General features: G+C 41.1%; 2 protein-coding genes across 13 annotated transcripts in view; one reads left to right on the forward strand and one right to left on the reverse strand.

Annotated features, from left to right (window-relative positions):
- The window catches only part of med14 (mediator complex subunit 14), a 45,697-nt gene extending 44,264 nt beyond the window's left edge, over positions 1–1,433 (reverse strand). For both annotated transcript variants that reach the window (XM_055870280.1, XM_055870279.1), the window contains exons 1-4: positions 1,020–1,433; positions 857–883; positions 635–740; positions 205–378 (exon numbers count right to left, since the gene is read on the reverse strand). In XM_055870280.1, coding sequence (XP_055726255.1) covers positions 205–378; positions 635–740; positions 857–883; positions 1,020–1,192 — 480 coding nt within the window. In that variant the 5' untranslated portion in view covers positions 1,193–1,433. The remainder of the gene's footprint in view (positions 1–204; positions 379–634; positions 741–856; positions 884–1,019) is intronic.
- Positions 1,434–6,786: 5,353 nt separating this feature from the next.
- usp9 (ubiquitin specific peptidase 9) overlaps positions 6,787–19,128 on the forward strand; it is a 92,224-nt gene continuing 79,882 nt past the window's right edge. For 10 of the 11 annotated variants that reach the window (XM_055870285.1, XM_055870288.1, XM_055870289.1 and 7 more), the window contains exon 1: positions 6,788–7,290. The gene's annotated coding sequence lies outside the window, so the exon portion shown is untranslated. Of the gene's footprint in view, positions 7,291–19,128 lie in introns of all 11 variants that reach the window. The other variant, XM_055870286.1, reaches the window with a different exon arrangement.

Below are 19,128 nucleotides of genomic sequence, written 5' to 3' on the forward strand. Positions count from 1 at the left end.
ACCGAGGCTACTTCAACCATAGTGGCTTACGAACACAGAAGCATCAGGTGTCTCATTCTATTTGACCACTATTTAACCAGGCAAGTCAACTGAGAACCAGCTTCAATTAAAATAAGAGGCCAGGTCAAGAGGTCAAAACAATAGACTATGGGGAAAAAAATGAAAATGAACACAGTGGACACAGACTAGTTAGGAGTGTCTTACCCGTATGCAGGTGGGCAGGCGAGGGTATGACCCGGTGGTGAGCACGTCTATTGCGAACGGGATGGCAAAGCTAGGCAGGCGGGCGTGCACCAGGGCGTCCCTTGCCAACGATGCCAGCCTATCAGCCGTGTCCACAAAAAGGAAGGCCTGCTGGTCCAGAAAGCTGGAAATCATCTGTTACCGTGAAAACAGGAGGTTAGGGGTTAAAGGTCAGGTTAGCTTATGACCGTACTCAGTATTATTTTGAATTATGTGCAAATAGGCCTAACTCAAAGTTAAACATAAACACTGCATTGATGTCAGTATGGAAAATTCTGAAAAGTTTTATGTGAAAAGGTGAGAGTTATGTGCATAACTCAAGATAGTATCTGGTCATCTATGCCCACTTTGAGAGTGTTTGGTGTAGAGTACTGTAGTCTAGCATACATACCGCACACTTCTCCACCTTCCCGGCGTTGCTGGCCCATTTCACTAGGGCAAGGAGACGCACAAACAGCTGCCTGGTCCGACTGGAAAACTGGACAATCTCGATTTTTCTGTAAGAAACAGTAGAAAATACAGGCAAAAGAAGATGTCACATACAACAACATTCCCAATTTGACAAGTCAATTTAATCAGTGAGTACACACAGTGAAACAAGAGACACACATACCTTTCCATGTCTGTTTTTCTGGGAAGACTGCAAGAAAGACAGAAACAGTATTGGTAACTTTCAGGTATTACGTAATTTTACAATTTATGAAATCATTATGAAAATGAAGGAATCTCAATTAATAAAGACGCATTGCATTGAACGGGGTCTCGTCATGACTTACAGTTCACCCAACAGGGTGATTTCATGGTAGGTCCTCTGCAGGAGAAACTCAATCAGCAGGCTCAGCCGGACCCCTTGGGTGGCCGGGGGTCCGGGAGGTGGCGGCTGGGTGGCCGAGGTGGTACCCCCGATAGGGACCAGTTGCCCATCTGATCCAATCTGCACCGGAGCCATTTTAAAATAACAAGGCAAGCTCCACGGATGGAGACCGAAAAAATGTAAAACTATCGACTCGCAATTACTTTGAACTGGTACCAATCTTACACGTATTCTACACCATTTCGCGCAAAATAGTTATTCAGTAGGGGCTCGGCGACTTCGCCCCATAAAAAAGTCGCAAATATCCGCGTTTTAATTGCTTATTACAGAAAAGATTCAACGCTGTTCAACCGCCATCTTTGCAGCCTGACGGGAAGTGATCACGGTTTGGTGGAAAGGAAGACCCGGATACGGATTTTAGAGAAACAATGGAAGGAGTCGCCCGTGAGAGTTTACTCTGCTGTTCCAAGATCAGTATTCATTCCCTAGATTTGTCAAATAGTTCAGACCATAAACAATCACTGGCCCCTGATCAGCGCCAGTGTTTTCGTGAGCGATAATTAAGGTATTTTGACTGTTTATACGACTTTTATAATATGCCCTGTCATTTCGTATGGGATACTGTGCATGACATTTTAGTAAGATAGATCATATAACAGATACACCTTATTTGTCGCTGAGGAGAACACACAGACAAAACAAAATACAGGAAAAAACAAAGAGACACACACCAGTATAAATGTTATATATTGGAAAATTGATGTGTATTGTCCCTATAAAATAAATGTAATGAAAAATAAATGTAAAAAAAGTTATGCGATGCAATTCATTTCAATTCCTCATGGACCTGAAACTGGCTGGTGATAAAGAAAAGCATGACAAGACATGGATTATGTTGGCAGTGGCAGGGTCAGTGGTAAAGGTATTAGGATGGAATTCTGATTTGAATAACTGCTGAATCCTCAATTCCCAGAGGCAGGAAATAGGAATTACTTTTCCATTCCCTTCCATTTCATTTTCACAGGATGATACATAGCTTTAAGTCAATACGACATGGCTGCAAAATAACATGGCAATCAAAACATTAACACATAATCTAACTGTGAAACAAACAAGATAATCATTAAAAATATATATATATTTCCAAACGCTACATCCACATATTTTTCAACTTTCGGTGTTTTTTGTCATCAGAAACTTTTTCTTATGGGTACCTTCATGTGTGTGTAATATATTACTGTTCTCAGATTCTTTATTAATTGATTTTAGTTGTGAATTAAAATGTGTTTTTTTTGCAAAACGCTATATAAATATTTGGACATTGACCAAGTTAACATTTTAGCTGTCTACACAGCATATTGGAGTTAAAATGAAATAATAAAAATGAGCTGAAAGTGCAGACTTCCAGGTTTAATTTGAAGATATTTACAGTTGAAGTCAGAAGTTTACATACACCTTAGCCAAATACATTTCAACTCAGTTTCACAATTCCTGACATTTAATCCTAGTAAAAATGCCCTGTCTTTGGTCAGTTAGGATCACCACTTTATTTTAAGAATGTGAAATGTCAGAATAATAGGAGAGAGAATGATTTATTTCAGCTTTTATTTCTTTCATCACGTTCCCAGTGGGTCAGAAGTTTACAAACACTCAATTAGTATTTGGTAGCATTGCCTTTAAATTGTTTAACTTGGGTCAATCGTTTCAGGTAGCCTTCCACAAGCTTCCCACAATAAGTTGGGTGAATTTTGGCACATTCCTCCTGACAGAGCTGGTGTAACTGAGTCAGGTTTGTAGGCCTCCTTGCTCAGAACACACACTTGTTCAGTTCTGCCCACAAGTCTTCTATAGGATTGAGGTCAATGCTTTGTGATGGCCACTCCAATACCTTGACTTTGTTGTCTTTAAGCCATTTTGACACAACTTTGGAAGTATGTTTGGGGTCATCGTCCATTTGGAAGACCCATTTGCGACCAAGCTTTAACTTCCTGACTGATGTCTTGAGATGTTTCTTCAATATATCCACATAATTTTCCTTCCTAATGATGCCATCGATTTTGTGAAGTGCACCAGTCCCTCCTGCAGCAAAGCACCCCCACAACATGATGCTGCCACCCACGTGCTTCACGGTTGGGATGGTGTTCTTCGGCTTGCAAGCCTCCCCCTTTTTCCTCCAAACATAACGATGGTCATTATGGCCAAAGATTTCTATTTTTGTTTCATCAGATCAGAGAACATTTCTCCAAAAAGTACAATCTTTGACCCCATGTGCAGTTGCAAACCGTAGTCTGACTTTTTTTATGGCAGTGTTGGAGTGGTGTTTATGGTGTTTATACTTGCGTACTATTGTTTGTACAGATGAACATGGTGCCTTCAGGCGTTTGGAAATTGCTCCCAAGGATGAACCAGACTTGTGGAGGTCTACAATAGTTTTATCTGAGGTCTTGGCTGATTTCTTTTGATTTTACCATGATGTCAAGCAAAGAGGCACTGAGTTTGAAGGTAGGTGTTGAAATACATCCACAGGTACACCTCCAATTGACTCAAATGATGTCAATTCGCCTATCAGAAGTTTCTAAAGCCATGACATTATTTTCTGGAATTTTCCAAGCTATTTAAAGGCACAGTCAACTTAGTGTATGTACATTTCTGACCCACTGGAATTGTGATACAATGAATTATAAGTGAAATAATCTGTCTGTAAACAATTGTTGGAAAAATTACTTGTGTCATGCACAAAGTAGATGTCCTAACCGAATTGCCAAAACTATAGTTTGTTAACAAGAAATTTGTGGAGTGGTTGAAAAACAAGTCTTAATGACTCCAACCTAGGTGTATGTAAACTTCCGACTTCAACTGTACATCCAAATCGGGTGAACAGTGTAGGAATTACAGCACGTTTTATATGTGGTCCCCCCCCCCCTTTTAAGGGACCAAAAGTAATGGGACAATTGGCTGCTCAGTTGTTCCATGACCAAGTGTGAATTATTCCCTCATTAGTTAATTTACAAGTAAGCAGATACAAGGTCTAGAGTTGATTTCAAGTGTGGCTTTTGCATTTGAAATCTGTTGCTGTAAACACTCAACATGAAGTCCGAAGAGCTGTCACTGCCAGTGAAACAAACCATCATTAGGCTGAAAAATATAAACAAACCCATCAGAGAGCTAGCAAAAAAATTGGATGTGGCCAAATCAACTATTTGGTACCTTCTTAAAAAGAAAGAGCACACTGGTAAAAATGGACATATTGTTTTGGAAATAAACTCTTCAAATAACTGTCAACGTCTCTTATTGCATTACATGGCTGCCTTGTCTGGAAAAGTGACAAAGCTCTGGGGAGAACAGAGAAAGCAGATAATGGTCAGATTATGGATTTACCAGATTGCTTCACCTACTTGTAGATTTCAAGAACAACTGTGCCCTGGCTGAAATTTTAAACCACTGACAGGACAGAGGACAGGCATGAGGGTTGATGCACAAAAGAGGAGATAAAGGGAAAGTGCTGGAACACACACAAACAATTATCCACACACATGCACCCACAAACAGGCACACACACACACACACACAGCTGTAGAGGGAAAATGTGTGTGCAGGGGTTAATCCCGCTCTAGCCGCTGGACTATGGCTGTCTAGTGAGTCAGCAGTTGAGCGCTTTCTCTAGCTGTTTATCTCCCAACAGTAGTTCATAGTTCATTCATTCATACTGTGCAGGTCTCTGATCCTAACCAAAGGTAATTGTACACTGGACTTCAAGTCTTTGAGTATTTCCTTTTATCTTCTTCTACAATGAACAAAAACATAAAGGCAACATGTAAAGTGTTGGTCCCATGTTTCATGAGCTGAAATAAAACATCACAGAAATGTTCCATACGCACAAAAAGTTTATTTCTCTCAAATATTGTGCACAAATTTGTTTACATCCCTGTTAGTGAGCATTTCTCCTTTGCATAGATAATCCATCCACCTGACAAGTGTTGCATATCAAGAAGTTGGTGCTGGGGACAATAAAAGGCCACTGTAAAATGTACACCATAGCTGTTGCCAGATAACTTAATGTTAATTTATCTATCATAAGCCGCCTCCAACGTCGTTTTAGAGAATTGTGCAGGACGTCCAACCGGCCTCACAACCGCAGAGTATGTGTATGGCGTTGTGTGGGCGAGCGGTTTGCTGATGTCAACGTTGTGAACAGAGTGCCCCATAGCGGTGGTGGGGTTATGGTATGAGCTGGCATAAGCTACGGAAAACAAACACAATTGCAGTTTTTTTTCCAGTTCTTTCATGCCTGCATACTTACCAGACATGTCACCCTTTGAGCTTGTTTGGGATGCTCTGGATTGACGTGTACGACAGAGTGTTCAAGTTCCCTCCAATATCCAGCAACCTTCTTGAAGAGGAGTGGGACAACATTCCACAGGACACAATCAACAGCCTGATCAATTCTATGTGAAGGAGATGTGTCACGCTGCATGAGGCAAATGGTAGACACTGACTGGTTTTAAGATCTACGCCCTAGGTACTGTATCTATGACCAACAGATGCATATCTGTTTTCCCATTAATGTGAAATTCATAGATTAGGGCCTAATTTATTAATTTCAATTGACTGATTTCATTATATGAACTGTAACCTAGGGATCTTCAGCAATTTAGAGGGGCTCAATACATCAAGCAAATGAGGTGAACACTATCTAAACATTTGCCTTTTTCACACAGACACACACACAGAGTGAGAGACAAAGTTTAGTAACCTGACCCCTCCTCATCTGTCTATGAGCTGATGTACCAGCATCCTCCTCACATTCTACAGATACGTGTTGGAAGGGCTAGCCCTCTTGTTGCCAGATGATTCCAGGGGCAGCGGGACCACTTGGCCCTTCCCAAGAGTGGTTGCCATAAGATAACAACCTACCTTTATGACTGTTTATACTGAACTGCACTGAGGTTGGAATGCAATCAAGGTTACATTAAGACACTGTGGAGCTGGAACGAGATATGGGTAAGAAAATGTACCTCAATGCAGGGGTGGGAAATGCCACTGGACTCCAAATTTTACCTTTATCCACCTTGCTCTACCGAGAAGATTGAAATACTGCTAGTTTTCCCAGAAAACTGCCCTTTTCGTCCTCACGCCAACGAGCAGTAGCCACAGCAGCAATTATGGAATGGCACGTCGCGTTGAACAACAAAGGAGCTGATTGGCTGAAACTGCCATTACTAACAGTGTCTTAATGTAACCATGATTGCGTTCCGACCTCAGTGCACAGTATAAAAAATCGTAAAGGTAGGTTTGGTATCTTCTGGCACCCACTCTTGGGAAGGGCCAAGGGGACCCGCTGTACCTGGAAGGGGACACCTTTTGGGGGCCTTGTTCAAATTAAAAATGATTGCTTCATTGAAGAATGCATTGATTTCACTAATCATGTCAGATCAGTAATCACCCACATGAAAGAATAAAGGAAGGGATGTATTTCAATGTGTCCTATTGGTATTTGAACAGAGCCTTAGTTTTTACTCCTTGGACCAATTGAAATGTGTCTTATTAGCCCAATAATAAACAATTTATGATAGGTCATATTCATCTATAAATATTGATCTCTGACCAATTTATATGTTTTCAATGTCCGCTGATTTTTGTTGTTGAATATCTGACCAACAGACCCAACAACAGATCCATGACAGTAGGAGGCGATATATAGGCCTACAAACACCCTTTTTGGTTCAACAAGCGTTGAAATCGGGGTTTAAATAAAATCCTGGATAAGCGAATCCAATATCGGGGTTAGAGTCAACCATCTACATTGTATGGATTTTTGACCATTCAGCACGGGTTCCATTTGCAAAGTGATGCTACACAGAAGAGCTAGTAGTTGGCTAGCTAACTAATGTTGACGGTTGGAGTTCGAAAGGCGTTTGGCATCTGTTTTCACCAGCGACGTTGTTCAGGGCTGTGCTTCCGCCATGTTGAAGCGGTTCTCTGCTAGCAGCAAGCTGTGACTGACTGGCTAGGACCGAACTGACTAGATAGAGTCGGGGGGGCTGCTACCGCGCTGGTGACGCAGGAAAAACACCCAAGATATGACCAAAAAAAACCAAGGAACCAGGTTATTCTAACAGACAGTTGAGCTTAATATGAAATAGCAGTATATAGGACACATTTATGTCATAAACATCGACACAATCGTCAAGGCTGGAGTAGTTCGTGAATAGAGAAGTCCTATCAAATTCATGGTAAGTTGTTAGCAGCTAGTTTGCTAGCTAACTTAGCTTGCGCTCTTAACATTGTCAACTGGTGTAGTGTGGGTATGGCAGCTGACTTGGTAACATTAGCTAGCTATTTCTTTTGTTTGACATTTTATTGGCCTGAAATACATTGATACACGTCTTTAATCATTGAAGAATTCAACTTGGATTGTAAACGTGCTAAGTTAGTTGGTTCTGGCAGAAGGTAGCTAACGTTGGCTAGCTAGTTAGCCAAGTTTACTGACTCACTCACTGTCAGAGCAGGGAAAACGGGTCTTCAATGTGGAGTTAACTATTTTGATCGCTAAACAACTAGCTAACGTTGTTGAAAGCCGGGTCGATATCAGACAGATAATGTTCGTTTGCGTGCTTGTTTGTTAGTTAGTTGACGTTAAAGTTATCTAGGTAATGGCAGGCGGTTCCCCACCCTGAACCCTAAGTAATGTCTGAGTTTTAGTATGGTTTCAATCGTGAAATGTCGCACAGTGACATAAACTAACTAGTCAACGTTGGCTAGGTGAGCTAACGTTAACTAGTACCACATACAATTATTCCTCTATGGACGTGGTTGCGCGGCCTACTCCAAAACAACTACAGTAGCTAACGTTAGCTACATAACTACAGTTAGCTCAGCTAGCTAGCTCACGTTATCGAGTTAGCTAACTAGCCCCTACTCTGCTGAATGCAAATGTTTCTTAACAAGCAATTCGTAATGTGTCTGTAAATCTAGCCAGATATCTAGCTATCTATCCGTACCCAAATGAACTTGCATCAACGGTTAGTTAACACTAGTTGGTCAGGCCAAAGGCCCGGAAAACTGCGATTGGAAACTAGGCCTTCAAGGGGCAGTTCGCACTGCGATATCAGGCTCTCTATAAGTCATATTAGCCGTATAGGAGTGCTGTTAGCTTCCTAATTTAGCTAGCTAGCTGTTTTTACCAAAGTTTTCGATTTGCGATGTTTAAAGATATGCCATTCTGACTTCAGAATAAGATATTTATTTCCTTTATGAATCAACTCAGATCAGAGTCAACCTAACGTTAGCTAGATACGTTGACATGTTGATCTTGTTCGAAGTATTTTATGTATCTAGATAGCTAGATAGCAAGATGAAGCAGCATAATCATGGACGTGTAGGGTCAATTGTGATATTTATTTGTATAACTTGTAAACGAGTGCGTCAACAAGCTTATCAATTACTGGTCAACGTCCTTGAAAAGTTATAGTTATACTACCTATTCAGTGATTGTTTTTGTATCTAGTGATCTTACCATAATGATGGAAGACAAACATAGCTAATCAGCTAGCTAACTAGATCAGTAGCATTTATTTATTTATTTGTTACCTCCAATGTCATCATGGACATAGCTGACATCGGAGTCTGATTTAGGAGTAGACTGTCAGTTTGGCTATTACTGTTTTGTGGCCCATGTCATCCGTGATATAGCTGTAGTTAAAGGCCCATTTCATAACATAACATGGCATAGCCAGCCAGTGATGTTTAGAGTGCTAGCTAGCCCGACAGTCCGCAACAGCATTTCTGTGTTATTAGCCTTCCAGTGAGAGACTGAAAGATGTTGAACAGAGGATGACCACCATGTCTAACAATGCCATTCAGTATGGATTCATTTTCAATACATAGTTACTGATTGAAATGAATGGTAATCCAACTGTAGCCCACATAATGTTTTGAGCTGGGCTTTCTAGGCTAGGAAATATATTTGAATAGAAGCAGTTTAATGGCATGTTTCTGACGTCAGTGGCCACCTGCAGAAAGAACAGGAAATGTCTCAGTTTCAGTATCCTCAAAATGTCCTTACTGGCTGGGCTGACAGCTGTGTGCTGCTGGCTCTCATTTGTGCCACTGCTTGCTGTTTGCTATACATAAGTTGCAACTTGTCACTCCTATCTTGAAGGGATAGTGCAAGATTTTGGCAACTTAGCCCTTTTTCTACTTAGTCAGATGAACTCATCATGGATACTATTTTTATGTCTCTGCGTGCAGATTGAAGGAAGTTGTAGGTAGTTTTGCAACCCGTTGCTATCTAGTGTTGGTGTGATGACTAAGTCTACAGCAACCTCTTGTGTCTAGTGCCAATTTTAGAATTTATCCTACCATTTCTACTGATCTGCATGCCAGTTATGATTTTCATATGTGCAGTACAACTAATTGTCTATTGAATGTCTAATTGCCCAGAAACGGGAGAATTCCATAGCTTGTTAAACAGAGGAGCTTTCTATTAGCATCGCAGAGCTCCACTATAGGCCTACCTACACCAGATTTGTATTTATTTAACTAGGCAAGTCAGTTCAGAACAGATTTTTATTTACAATGACGGCCAAACCCGGACGATTCTGGGCCAATTGTGCGCCGCCCTATGGGACTCCCAATCACGGCCGGATGTGATACAGCCTTGATTTGAACCAGGGACTGTAGTGACGCCTCTTGCACTGAGATGCAGTGTCTTAGACTGCTCGGGAGCCCAGATGAGCAAAGCCGCACCAAGGCTCTGTCCAAGGTGTTGAATCCAGCGTGGTCTTCCCTCCTTTTAAAACGCATTTATAGATCTTTGTATTGTACTTAGGGATTTTTGCCATTGTTTGGTTGAATTTGTTTGGCATGCATCCTTGGTGATTGTAAGTAATTCCTTTGATGTTATGCCTCTTAAGGCATTATGTATATTTGCCTGAAATATGCTGTTGTGGTTAGCTGTGTTAATGCAATGGTCATTTTGATGTCGTCCTTATTGTGACTTGATGGCCTGAATTTAGTGGCTTTAATATGTTTAGTGTTTTGATTTATGGACAATATTCCTTTGCGTTTTCATCAAGATAGAATCATAATTCCGTTGTGATGTGACACTTCCTTGCCATTTTCAATTGCATTTAAGACGTTTCAATTGTTTTTCTATGGAAATTTTGTTACAACACTTGGAATTGTTAGTTATAACTCCTTGTTAATAATGTGTATAAATTGCACCTCATTACTTGCATTTTTGTCGAACCGTTCCATTAAAACAGGCTACAGAATTAAAAGGGCGGAATAATAAATGTGATTTAAATATAAAATGTTATTGCAGAATACAAGGTTCAGTTCGTAAAAAGACTGAGATGACTGTTAGGCCTACCAACAGCCCTAAACATAACTGAATGTAATAAAAAATGACTTATTTCTGTATGATCCATATCTGCTGCTGAGAATCGTAGGCTACTTAGTCTCCTGTCTCCCCAGTCTCTTATTCCAAATCCTCTGCAACACACACACGTTCACATTACTACGTACTGAAATTTACTGCCATGAACATAACAAGGTTATATCATTTGTATTGAAAATCTCATCTTACCGATTTTTTTATTTATTTATTTATTATTATTATTTTTTTTTGTGTGTGTGATTCTTGTGTCTGCTTCCCATTGCCGAGACACATATCTGCGCCATATTTGGAGACTTTTAGCTGCACACAGGCTTCCGAGTGGTATGTTGCCAGCCGGCTGCGTGAGGTGATCGACTTAATGTGTGAAAGATATGTTCACATAGATATATGGATCCAAATACTGAAAGCATTACACATGCAACCTTCTGCAGACTGTCATCTTTCGCTGGCAGGCTCTCCCAACAGTGGATAATGGAGGCCCCCTGATTTCTCTGTCTTCATGTTCATTGCGCAGCGCTGTGAATTTTGATGACCAAAGGGAGGTTGTCTTGAGCTAGAACAGCTGCATTTCAGAGTCCTCGGTCCCTATCCAGTGACACACAGACAGACCCAAGTTGCTCTCCTCAAAGTTCTCTGGCTTCATCAAAAAAGATGTTGCTTGAAAATCGGACAGAGAACTCGGACTTTAGCACCCCCTTGTACAGCATCCCCATGTACTGACAGTGTGTCGCGTTGACAGCCCTTTGAGTTGCTTGAAGTAGCGGAACTTTCCACTTTGAAAATCCCGCAAGTAGACTTCTAGCTTGGCAGGGAATGCCTTATGTGCATGGAACAGATCCAGCACTGTCTGGCCTGCACCCTGCAGGCACAGGTTGAGCTCATTGAGGTGACCTATTATGTCAGTGAGAAACATCCAGTTTTACAAGCCAATCCTCATCCTCAAGCTCTGGGTAGTTTTGGCCCTTTTTGTAGCCAGAAAGGCTTCAAATGTATCCAAACACTCCACGAACCGTTCCAGAACCTTCCCTCCACTTAACCACCTGACACTGCAGTGGAGAGGCAAGTCTTTGTGGATTTGTTCAAGCGCTTCCAGCAGTGACTGACACTGTGACATATGAGCGAGCAACAAGGGAATTCACAATTTTAATTACAGTAGCCATTACAGTACCTAAATTGGAATTTGAATTCTTGGAACACGGTTTCTCTTGGTGAATGATAGTGAAATTTAACCACGGGGTGGCCAATCATATCTTCAATCAGCTTTACGAATCCTGTTTCCCCACCATAGTGCGGGCACGGTTAGTTGTAATAGTGAATATGTTCTTAATTTCGAAACTTCTCCTCAAAATGATCCGTGAAGGCTGTTTTGCTACACCTTCCCCTTTAGTGTTACCATGTATCTGTTTTAGACAAAGCAGCTACTTGCGTACCTGCTCTGTCACAGTATCTTGCAACTACTGCCAGATGTGTAATGTCATTCACATCCACACTCTCATTAAGAGCCACGCTGAACACAGGTGCATCTTTTAACTCTACAGTTTGCAACTCCTTTACCCTTTCAGCTATTTTGGGAACATGCCTTTCAACAGTTCTGGCAGACACATGCATGTCTAATCTTTGAGAAGATTGTGTCTGTTAGGCAATCCATCAAATAAAGCCTATGAACTACCGAGGAAAGCCTTGATATATTCCCCATCAATAAATGGTTTTCCATGTTTAGCAATGCACTGTGCAATTTTTTTATGAAAAATACCCACAGTGCCTTGCTTTTCATACCTGGACACGGCCCTCTTGATTCCTTCTGCCTGGTCCGCATGTCTTGTTTCAAAATGCAATGTGCACTTGATGTCTGACAAATAGCAGTTTTACAACAGAGCGCAAACAGCCTGGCCCTAAAGTAAAAGGAATCAGAGGCAATAAATGAGTGGACGTTTGCCTTATTTTTCTTTGCTGATGACATTTTGTGCCCTTATTTAAAAAAAAAAATAACTTAAGGTTTGCTATCTGTTAGCTATGTGAAAACTAGTCTCATCTTCAGTGCCGCCTATATAATTTAAATATTTGTATTATTTTGGGGGGGTGGGATGACTTGCCAAGCATTGGCGTGCCACGGCAAATACCCTCGCGTGCCAAGGCTGGCTCGCGTGCCTTAGGTTGCCGACCCCTGGTCTACAGGAACCGCTAGCATGCTAGTTGTTCCCATGACTAGAAATCAGCATGAACTATTCCCATAGACTTCCAGTCATTGCGCTAACCCTGGTTAGCAATTGCTTTAACACTAGTTGGCAACTTCGAACTGTAAAAACACATTGTATCCATGAGTTAATCTGACTCTGGGTAAATCGAAAAAACAGACCTAAATGCCAAAATCTCACATGGTCCCTTTTAAAGGGTGTCTTGGCAGACCCCTGGTGTACAAATTTTTTTACTATTTTTTGGGGGGGATGTTGACAATGACTTAGCAGGGGTGGCCTTTTATGAAGGAAATATCATGTTAGAATACATGATCAAACCCTCATGTTCCAATACTTGTGTGGATTGGATTTCCAGTCATATTGTCTATCTTTGCCAGGCAGGACTGGTGTCGTCCCTGTGTTCAGGAGGATGCAACATACTGGACTTTGCAGATAGAAATGCCATGAATAGATAATCAGACATGATTCAGTATTTGACATGTCAAAGAAAGGCATGTCTGTCTATTCTAATCAATATATTTATATTTGAGTTGTGCCAGACTGAGCACTAGCCAGTGCCCAGGCTTCCAGCTGGGCGTAGAGGACCGAGAGAGTAAACAATACTCATCATTATGGCTCATGGCCTTATGTGTCCTCTGGAGCTGCGGCTGGCCTTTGTTGGCTTATACAGGGTCAGTGTGTGTGTGGTTATAAACCAGATTGTACGGTCCTACTGGAGGGAGAATAAAAGTTATGGAGATAGACATTCTATGAAGTTGAAGCTATGACAAAGTTATGTCTTTCTGTAGGCTGGTTATTGAAATTATATTTGTCTGCAGTTTGGCTTAATTTTCAAGGAAGTTTATTTTGATTTGTGAAGTGGTTGAGCAGGTCTCCCAAAGACAGAGAAAAAAGGCGTATCTCGTCCAGACGTTCTGTGCTGGTCTGGAACAGAATCCTAAAGGCGTCATTTCAGCAGAAATTGTTTCTGTAGTTAGAAACATAAGATTAGCATTCCTGAAATATGGAATATAATTTGATCTCTGAGAAATTAAGTGAATTGATTACACCTAAATTGGCCATTTTTACATTCACAGGGTTCATATAACCTTCAGTAAATATATAGCACCTAACATCTGATTTCGACCATAATTGTGAAGAACCCAATAAAATGGTAAAAAGCCAACATCACCCCACGCCAATCCCACCCCAATAACCAGTATACAGTATCAACTCTCTATGTCTGACAAGTAGTATAGAGCTGCTGCTTGGAGTATTGCTTCTTCAACCTTTAACACATTCCCTTTGAATCTGGTGATGGTTTTTGTCCTCTGTTCAGAGACATTTTCCATTGAAGTCGCTTGTAATCTTTACGGTAATGTAGTCAAAGTACCAAGTTTTGCCCACTAGATGCCACTTTTCCTGCTACTGCCACCACACCCTTTTATTCATTTTAATGGTGTCTTGTGTTTTATTACATCAATCCCAAAAAAGGCCCAAACACACACTGTATAGTGTTTAGCAATGGTGTTTGGTTGAATGGAAAATGTCACTAACCACAGTACGTATAGAGACGTTTTCTAATCATTTTATTGAAAAACACATTGTATTTTATAAGGGTTGTCACATTTTTTTGTCACTAGTCCATTTCTCCATCAAAGTTTTGGGCTTGTAGGAAAATACTTTCACCATATGGATAGCCCTCAGAGCTGCCATTTCTTTGGGACTATTCAATGAGATTTGGGTTGACGCATTAGGTTGCTAAGAGAAATACAAACTGAATTGCTTCCATGGAGGACTGGCTTGACCTCACAATATATTTTCATCATGAGCAAAAGCTGTTGGTTTTCTACACAAAGTTGCAAAGAAAATTATGTGATCCATTGAATAAACACAAGACCAGCAAAATGTATAAAAGGGTGTGGTGGCAGTAGCAGGGACAGCGGCATCTGTGGGCAAAACTTGGTATTTTCAGACCAATTTATGGTAAAAATTGACTTCAATGGCTAATTTCTTTGAACAAGGGACAAAAATCATAATTGAAAATAAGAATGTGTTCTTAACTGACTTGCCTAGTTAAATAAAGGTAAAATAAAATAAAAATACTTCTTGATCTTGACATCTAGCCACTTAGATCTATGAAGTTAGCAAACCAAATGCATAGCTGGATCCCTGAGCTGGAGAGAAATACCCCGGTATATGGTATATCTCGCCCTAGCCTAACTCACTGTAGCCTACATATCAATACATACACAAAAACTATCTAGGTCAAATAGGGGAGAGGTGTTGTGCAGTTAGATGTTGGCTTTCAGTTTTTTTAAAACAGGTTTGCTGTTCATTTGAGCAATATGAGATGGACCAGAGTTCCATGCAATAATGGCTCTATATAATGCTGTATACTTTCTTGAATTTGTTCTGGATTTGGAGACTGTGGAAAAGACCCCTGGTGGCATGTCTGGTGGGGTAAGAGTGTGTGTGTCAGAACTGTGTGTAAATTGACTATGCAAACATTTTTGGATTTTCAACACAATGTTTCTTATAAAAAGAACCAATGCAGTCAGTCAATCCTATACATTTTAAATGACCAATTCTATTTAAACAAAATAATGTTTCAGGAATGCCATTCTTATATTTCTAACTACAGGAACTTTCTGAGATGGTGGGTGTAAATCCTCTTACTTGTGCTTTTTGAGGTGGAATGACTTGAAGAGTGAGCACAAAAGGGATGAAAGACCTCTGGCTTCCTGGCCAACCAATCCCATGGTTACTTAAGGAAATCCTTTCCTCTCTTGTCTGAAATTCAGAAAGACATGTTGTCTTTGCTGTATGGTGCCCAGAGTTCAAATACTACAACACCATGTGCACCACCAGCACTTTAGGCCTACATGTCTAGAATAAGACCCAACTAGAAATGATGTATGACTCATTTCCAGCATATGTGGTTTGTAGAATAATTGACAAGTTTTCCTCTGGTCAGGGTTTATGGCAGTAGGAAAAGCAGGCAGCGAGTTCAGTATGTCACACATTTCCATTACATACAGTGCATTCAGAATGTATTCATACCCCTTGACCTTTCCCTCCTTGTTACGTTGCAGGCTTATTCTAAAATTGACTAAATAAATAAAGTCCTCATCAATCTACACACAATACCCCATAATGACAAAGTGAAAACAGGTTTTTAGAAAATGTTGCAAATATATTACAAATAAACAGATACCATGTTTATATAAGTATTCAGACCCTTTGCTATGAGACTCGAAATTGAGCTCAGGTGTATCCTGTTTCTGTTGATCATCCTTGAGATGTTTCTACAACTTGATTGGAGTCCACCTGTGTTGAATTAAATTGATTGGACATGATTTGGAAAGGCACACACCTGTCTATATAAGGTCCCACAGTTGACAGTGCATGCCAGAGTAAAAACCAAGCCATGAGGTCAAAGGAATTGTCCGTAGAACTCCGAGACAGGATCGTGTTGAGGTACAGATCTGGGGAAGGGTACCAAAACATTTCTGCAGCATTGCCAGGAACACAGTGGCCTCCATCGTTCTTAAATGGAGGAAGTTTGGAACCACCAAGACTCTTCCTAGAGCTGGTTGCCTGGCCAAATGCAGGGGGAGGGGCATGGTGTGTGTGTGCAAACAGAGAGGAAGAGGTGAAGCGAGAGGTTTCAGGGAGGTGACCAAGAACCTGATGGTCACTCTGACCGAGCGCCAGAGTTCATCTGTGGAGATGGGGGAACCTTCCAGAAGGACAACCATCTCTTCAGCACTCTACCATCAGGCCTTTATGGTAGAGTGGCCAGACGGAAGCCACTCCTCAGTAGATGGTACATGACAGCCCGCTTGGAGTTTGGCAAAAGGCACCGATAGGATTCTCAGACAATGAGAAACGAGATTCTCTGGTCTGAAGCCAAGATTGAACTCTTTGGCCTGCATGCCAAATGCCACATCTGGAGGAAACCTGGCACCATCCCTACGGTGGAGCATGGTGGTGGTAGCATCATGCTGTGGGAATGATTTTCAGCGGTAGGGACTGGGAGACTAGTCAGGATCGAGGGAAAGATGAACGGAGCAAAGTACAGAGATCCTTGATGAAAACCTTCTCCACAGTGCTCAGGGCCTCAGACGTGAGCGAAGGTTCACCATCCAACAGGACAATGACCCTAAGCAAACAGCCAAGACAATGCAGGAGTGGCTTCGGGAGCAGTGGCTTCTCTGGATGTCCTTGAGTGACCCAGCCAGGGCCCGGACTTGAACCCGATCGAACATCTCTGGAGAGACCAAAAAATAGCTGTGCAGCGACGCTCCCCATCCATCCTGACAGAGCTTGAGTTGATCTGCAGAGAAGAATGGGAGAAGCTCCCCAAATACAGATGTGCCAAGCTTGTAGGGTCATACCCAAGACGACTGGAGGCTGTAATCGCTGCCAAAGATGCTTCATCAAAGTACTGAGTAAAAGGTCTGAAATAATGTGTTATTTAAGTTTTGCAGTTTCGTTTTTGCTTTGTTATTATGGGGTATTGTGTGTTAATTGTTACATTACTGCCTTATTCTATACACAATGTGGAAAAAGTAAAGGGTTCTGAATAATTTCCAAATGCACTGTATGAACTTCAGTCTTCTCCCAATCTAATTTAGGCCTAAATGTTTTTATATGATATCAGCATCAAGCTTTTATTTTATTTCCACTGAACAAAAATATGTTTCATGAGCTGATGTAAAAGATCCCAGAAATGTTCAATATGCGCAAAAACCTTATTTCTCTTGAATGTTGTGCACATTTGTTTGCATAACTGTTAGTGAGCAGTTCTCCTTTGCCAAGATAATCCATCCACCTGACAGGTGTGGCATATCAAGAAGCTGATTAAACAGCACGATCATTACACAGGTGCACCTTGTGCTGGGGACAATAAATGGCCATTGTAAAATGTGCAGTTTTGTCATACAACACACACAATGCCACAGGTGTCTCAAGTTGAGGGAATGTGAAATTGGCATGCTGACTGCAGGAATGTCCATCAGAGCTGTTGCCAGAGAATGTAATGTTCATTTCTCTACCATAAGCCCCCTTGTTTTATATAATTTCGAAGTACGTGCAACCAGCCTCACAACTACAGATCACGTGTATGGTGTCGTGTGGGCGAGCGGTTTGCTGATGTCAAAGTTGTGAACAGAATGCCCCATGGTGGTGTTCTGGTATGGGCAGGCATAAGCTACAGACAACAAACACAATTGCATTTTATCAGTGGCAATTTGAATGCACAGCGATACCGTGATGAGATCCTGGCCCATTGTCATGTCATTCATCCACCACCTTCAACGTATGTTTCAGCATTATAATGCTTGTCTCAAGGTTCTGTACACAATTCTTGGAAGCTGAAAATCTCCCAGTTCCATAGCCTGCATACTCACCAGACATGTCACCCATTGAGCATTTGAGGATGCTCTGGATTGTCGTATTCCAGTTCCCGCCAATATCCAGTAACTTCGCACAGCTGTTGAAGAGGAGTGGGACAACATTCCACTGGCCACAATCAACAGCCTGATCAACTCTATGCGAAGATGTCACACTGTGAGGCAAATGGTTACACCAGATACTGACTGGTTTTCTGATCCACGCCCCTACTTTTTAAAAAGTTATCTGTGACCAACAGATGCATATCTGTATTTTCCATAGATTAAGGCCCCTATGAATTTCAATTGACTGATTTCTTATATATGAACTGTAACTCAGTAAAAAAAAAAATTGTTGCTTTTATTTTTGTTCAGTATTTTTGAGTGCCTAGGCTATTCCTTTGTTTTACTTCTGATCTCAATCGAATGAATATTAAACTGAGGATTGGATTTTCTTTTCTGAACAATGGCTTTTGTTTGAATTTTGTTGTTGCTCAATCTAAAACATTAGGAGAGGACTGTCTGGATGGCCAATGCTGTGGGATTGTGGAGGAGAATACTGAGTGTGGTAGTCTTGTAGGAATCGCATCCATCCCAGATTTCCATCCTTAACCCTTTGGCTGCGTTTAGACAGGCAGACCAATTCTGATATTCTTTCCACCTAATTCGTATTGATCAATTAGATCTTTTCACATCAGATATTTTTCAGAGCTGATCTGATTGGTCAAAATACCAATTTAGTGAAAAAAATATCAGATCAGAATTGGGCTACCTGTTTAAATAAGTCTTGCACGCTAAGCACACATTGTAAGAGTTTCCATCGTGTGGCTTTTGTTCACTAAGTGGTTTATTCCTTGTTCAATGATTATTCCAAGTGGAGTGTAGGGCGACTATATTGAATGAATGTTTTTGTGCGATATTCCAGATGCCTGTATCGCAAGAATCGTTTTTATGAGCATTTGTCCGCTTGCTCTCATGTTGTCTTTTTAGTCTCGTCTCCTATGCTCCTAGTGTGCTGTCTGCACCTTCCCATTTACACCAGAGATCTGTATATAAGAGCAAGATGCTCATGTCTCCACCGTAACAATGGGAGTCATTGTT

Source organism: Salvelinus fontinalis, chromosome 19 (genome assembly GCF_029448725.1).
Source record: "Salvelinus fontinalis isolate EN_2023a chromosome 19, ASM2944872v1, whole genome shotgun sequence".
In the NCBI taxonomy this organism is placed as follows: domain Eukaryota; kingdom Metazoa; phylum Chordata; class Actinopteri; order Salmoniformes; family Salmonidae; genus Salvelinus; species Salvelinus fontinalis.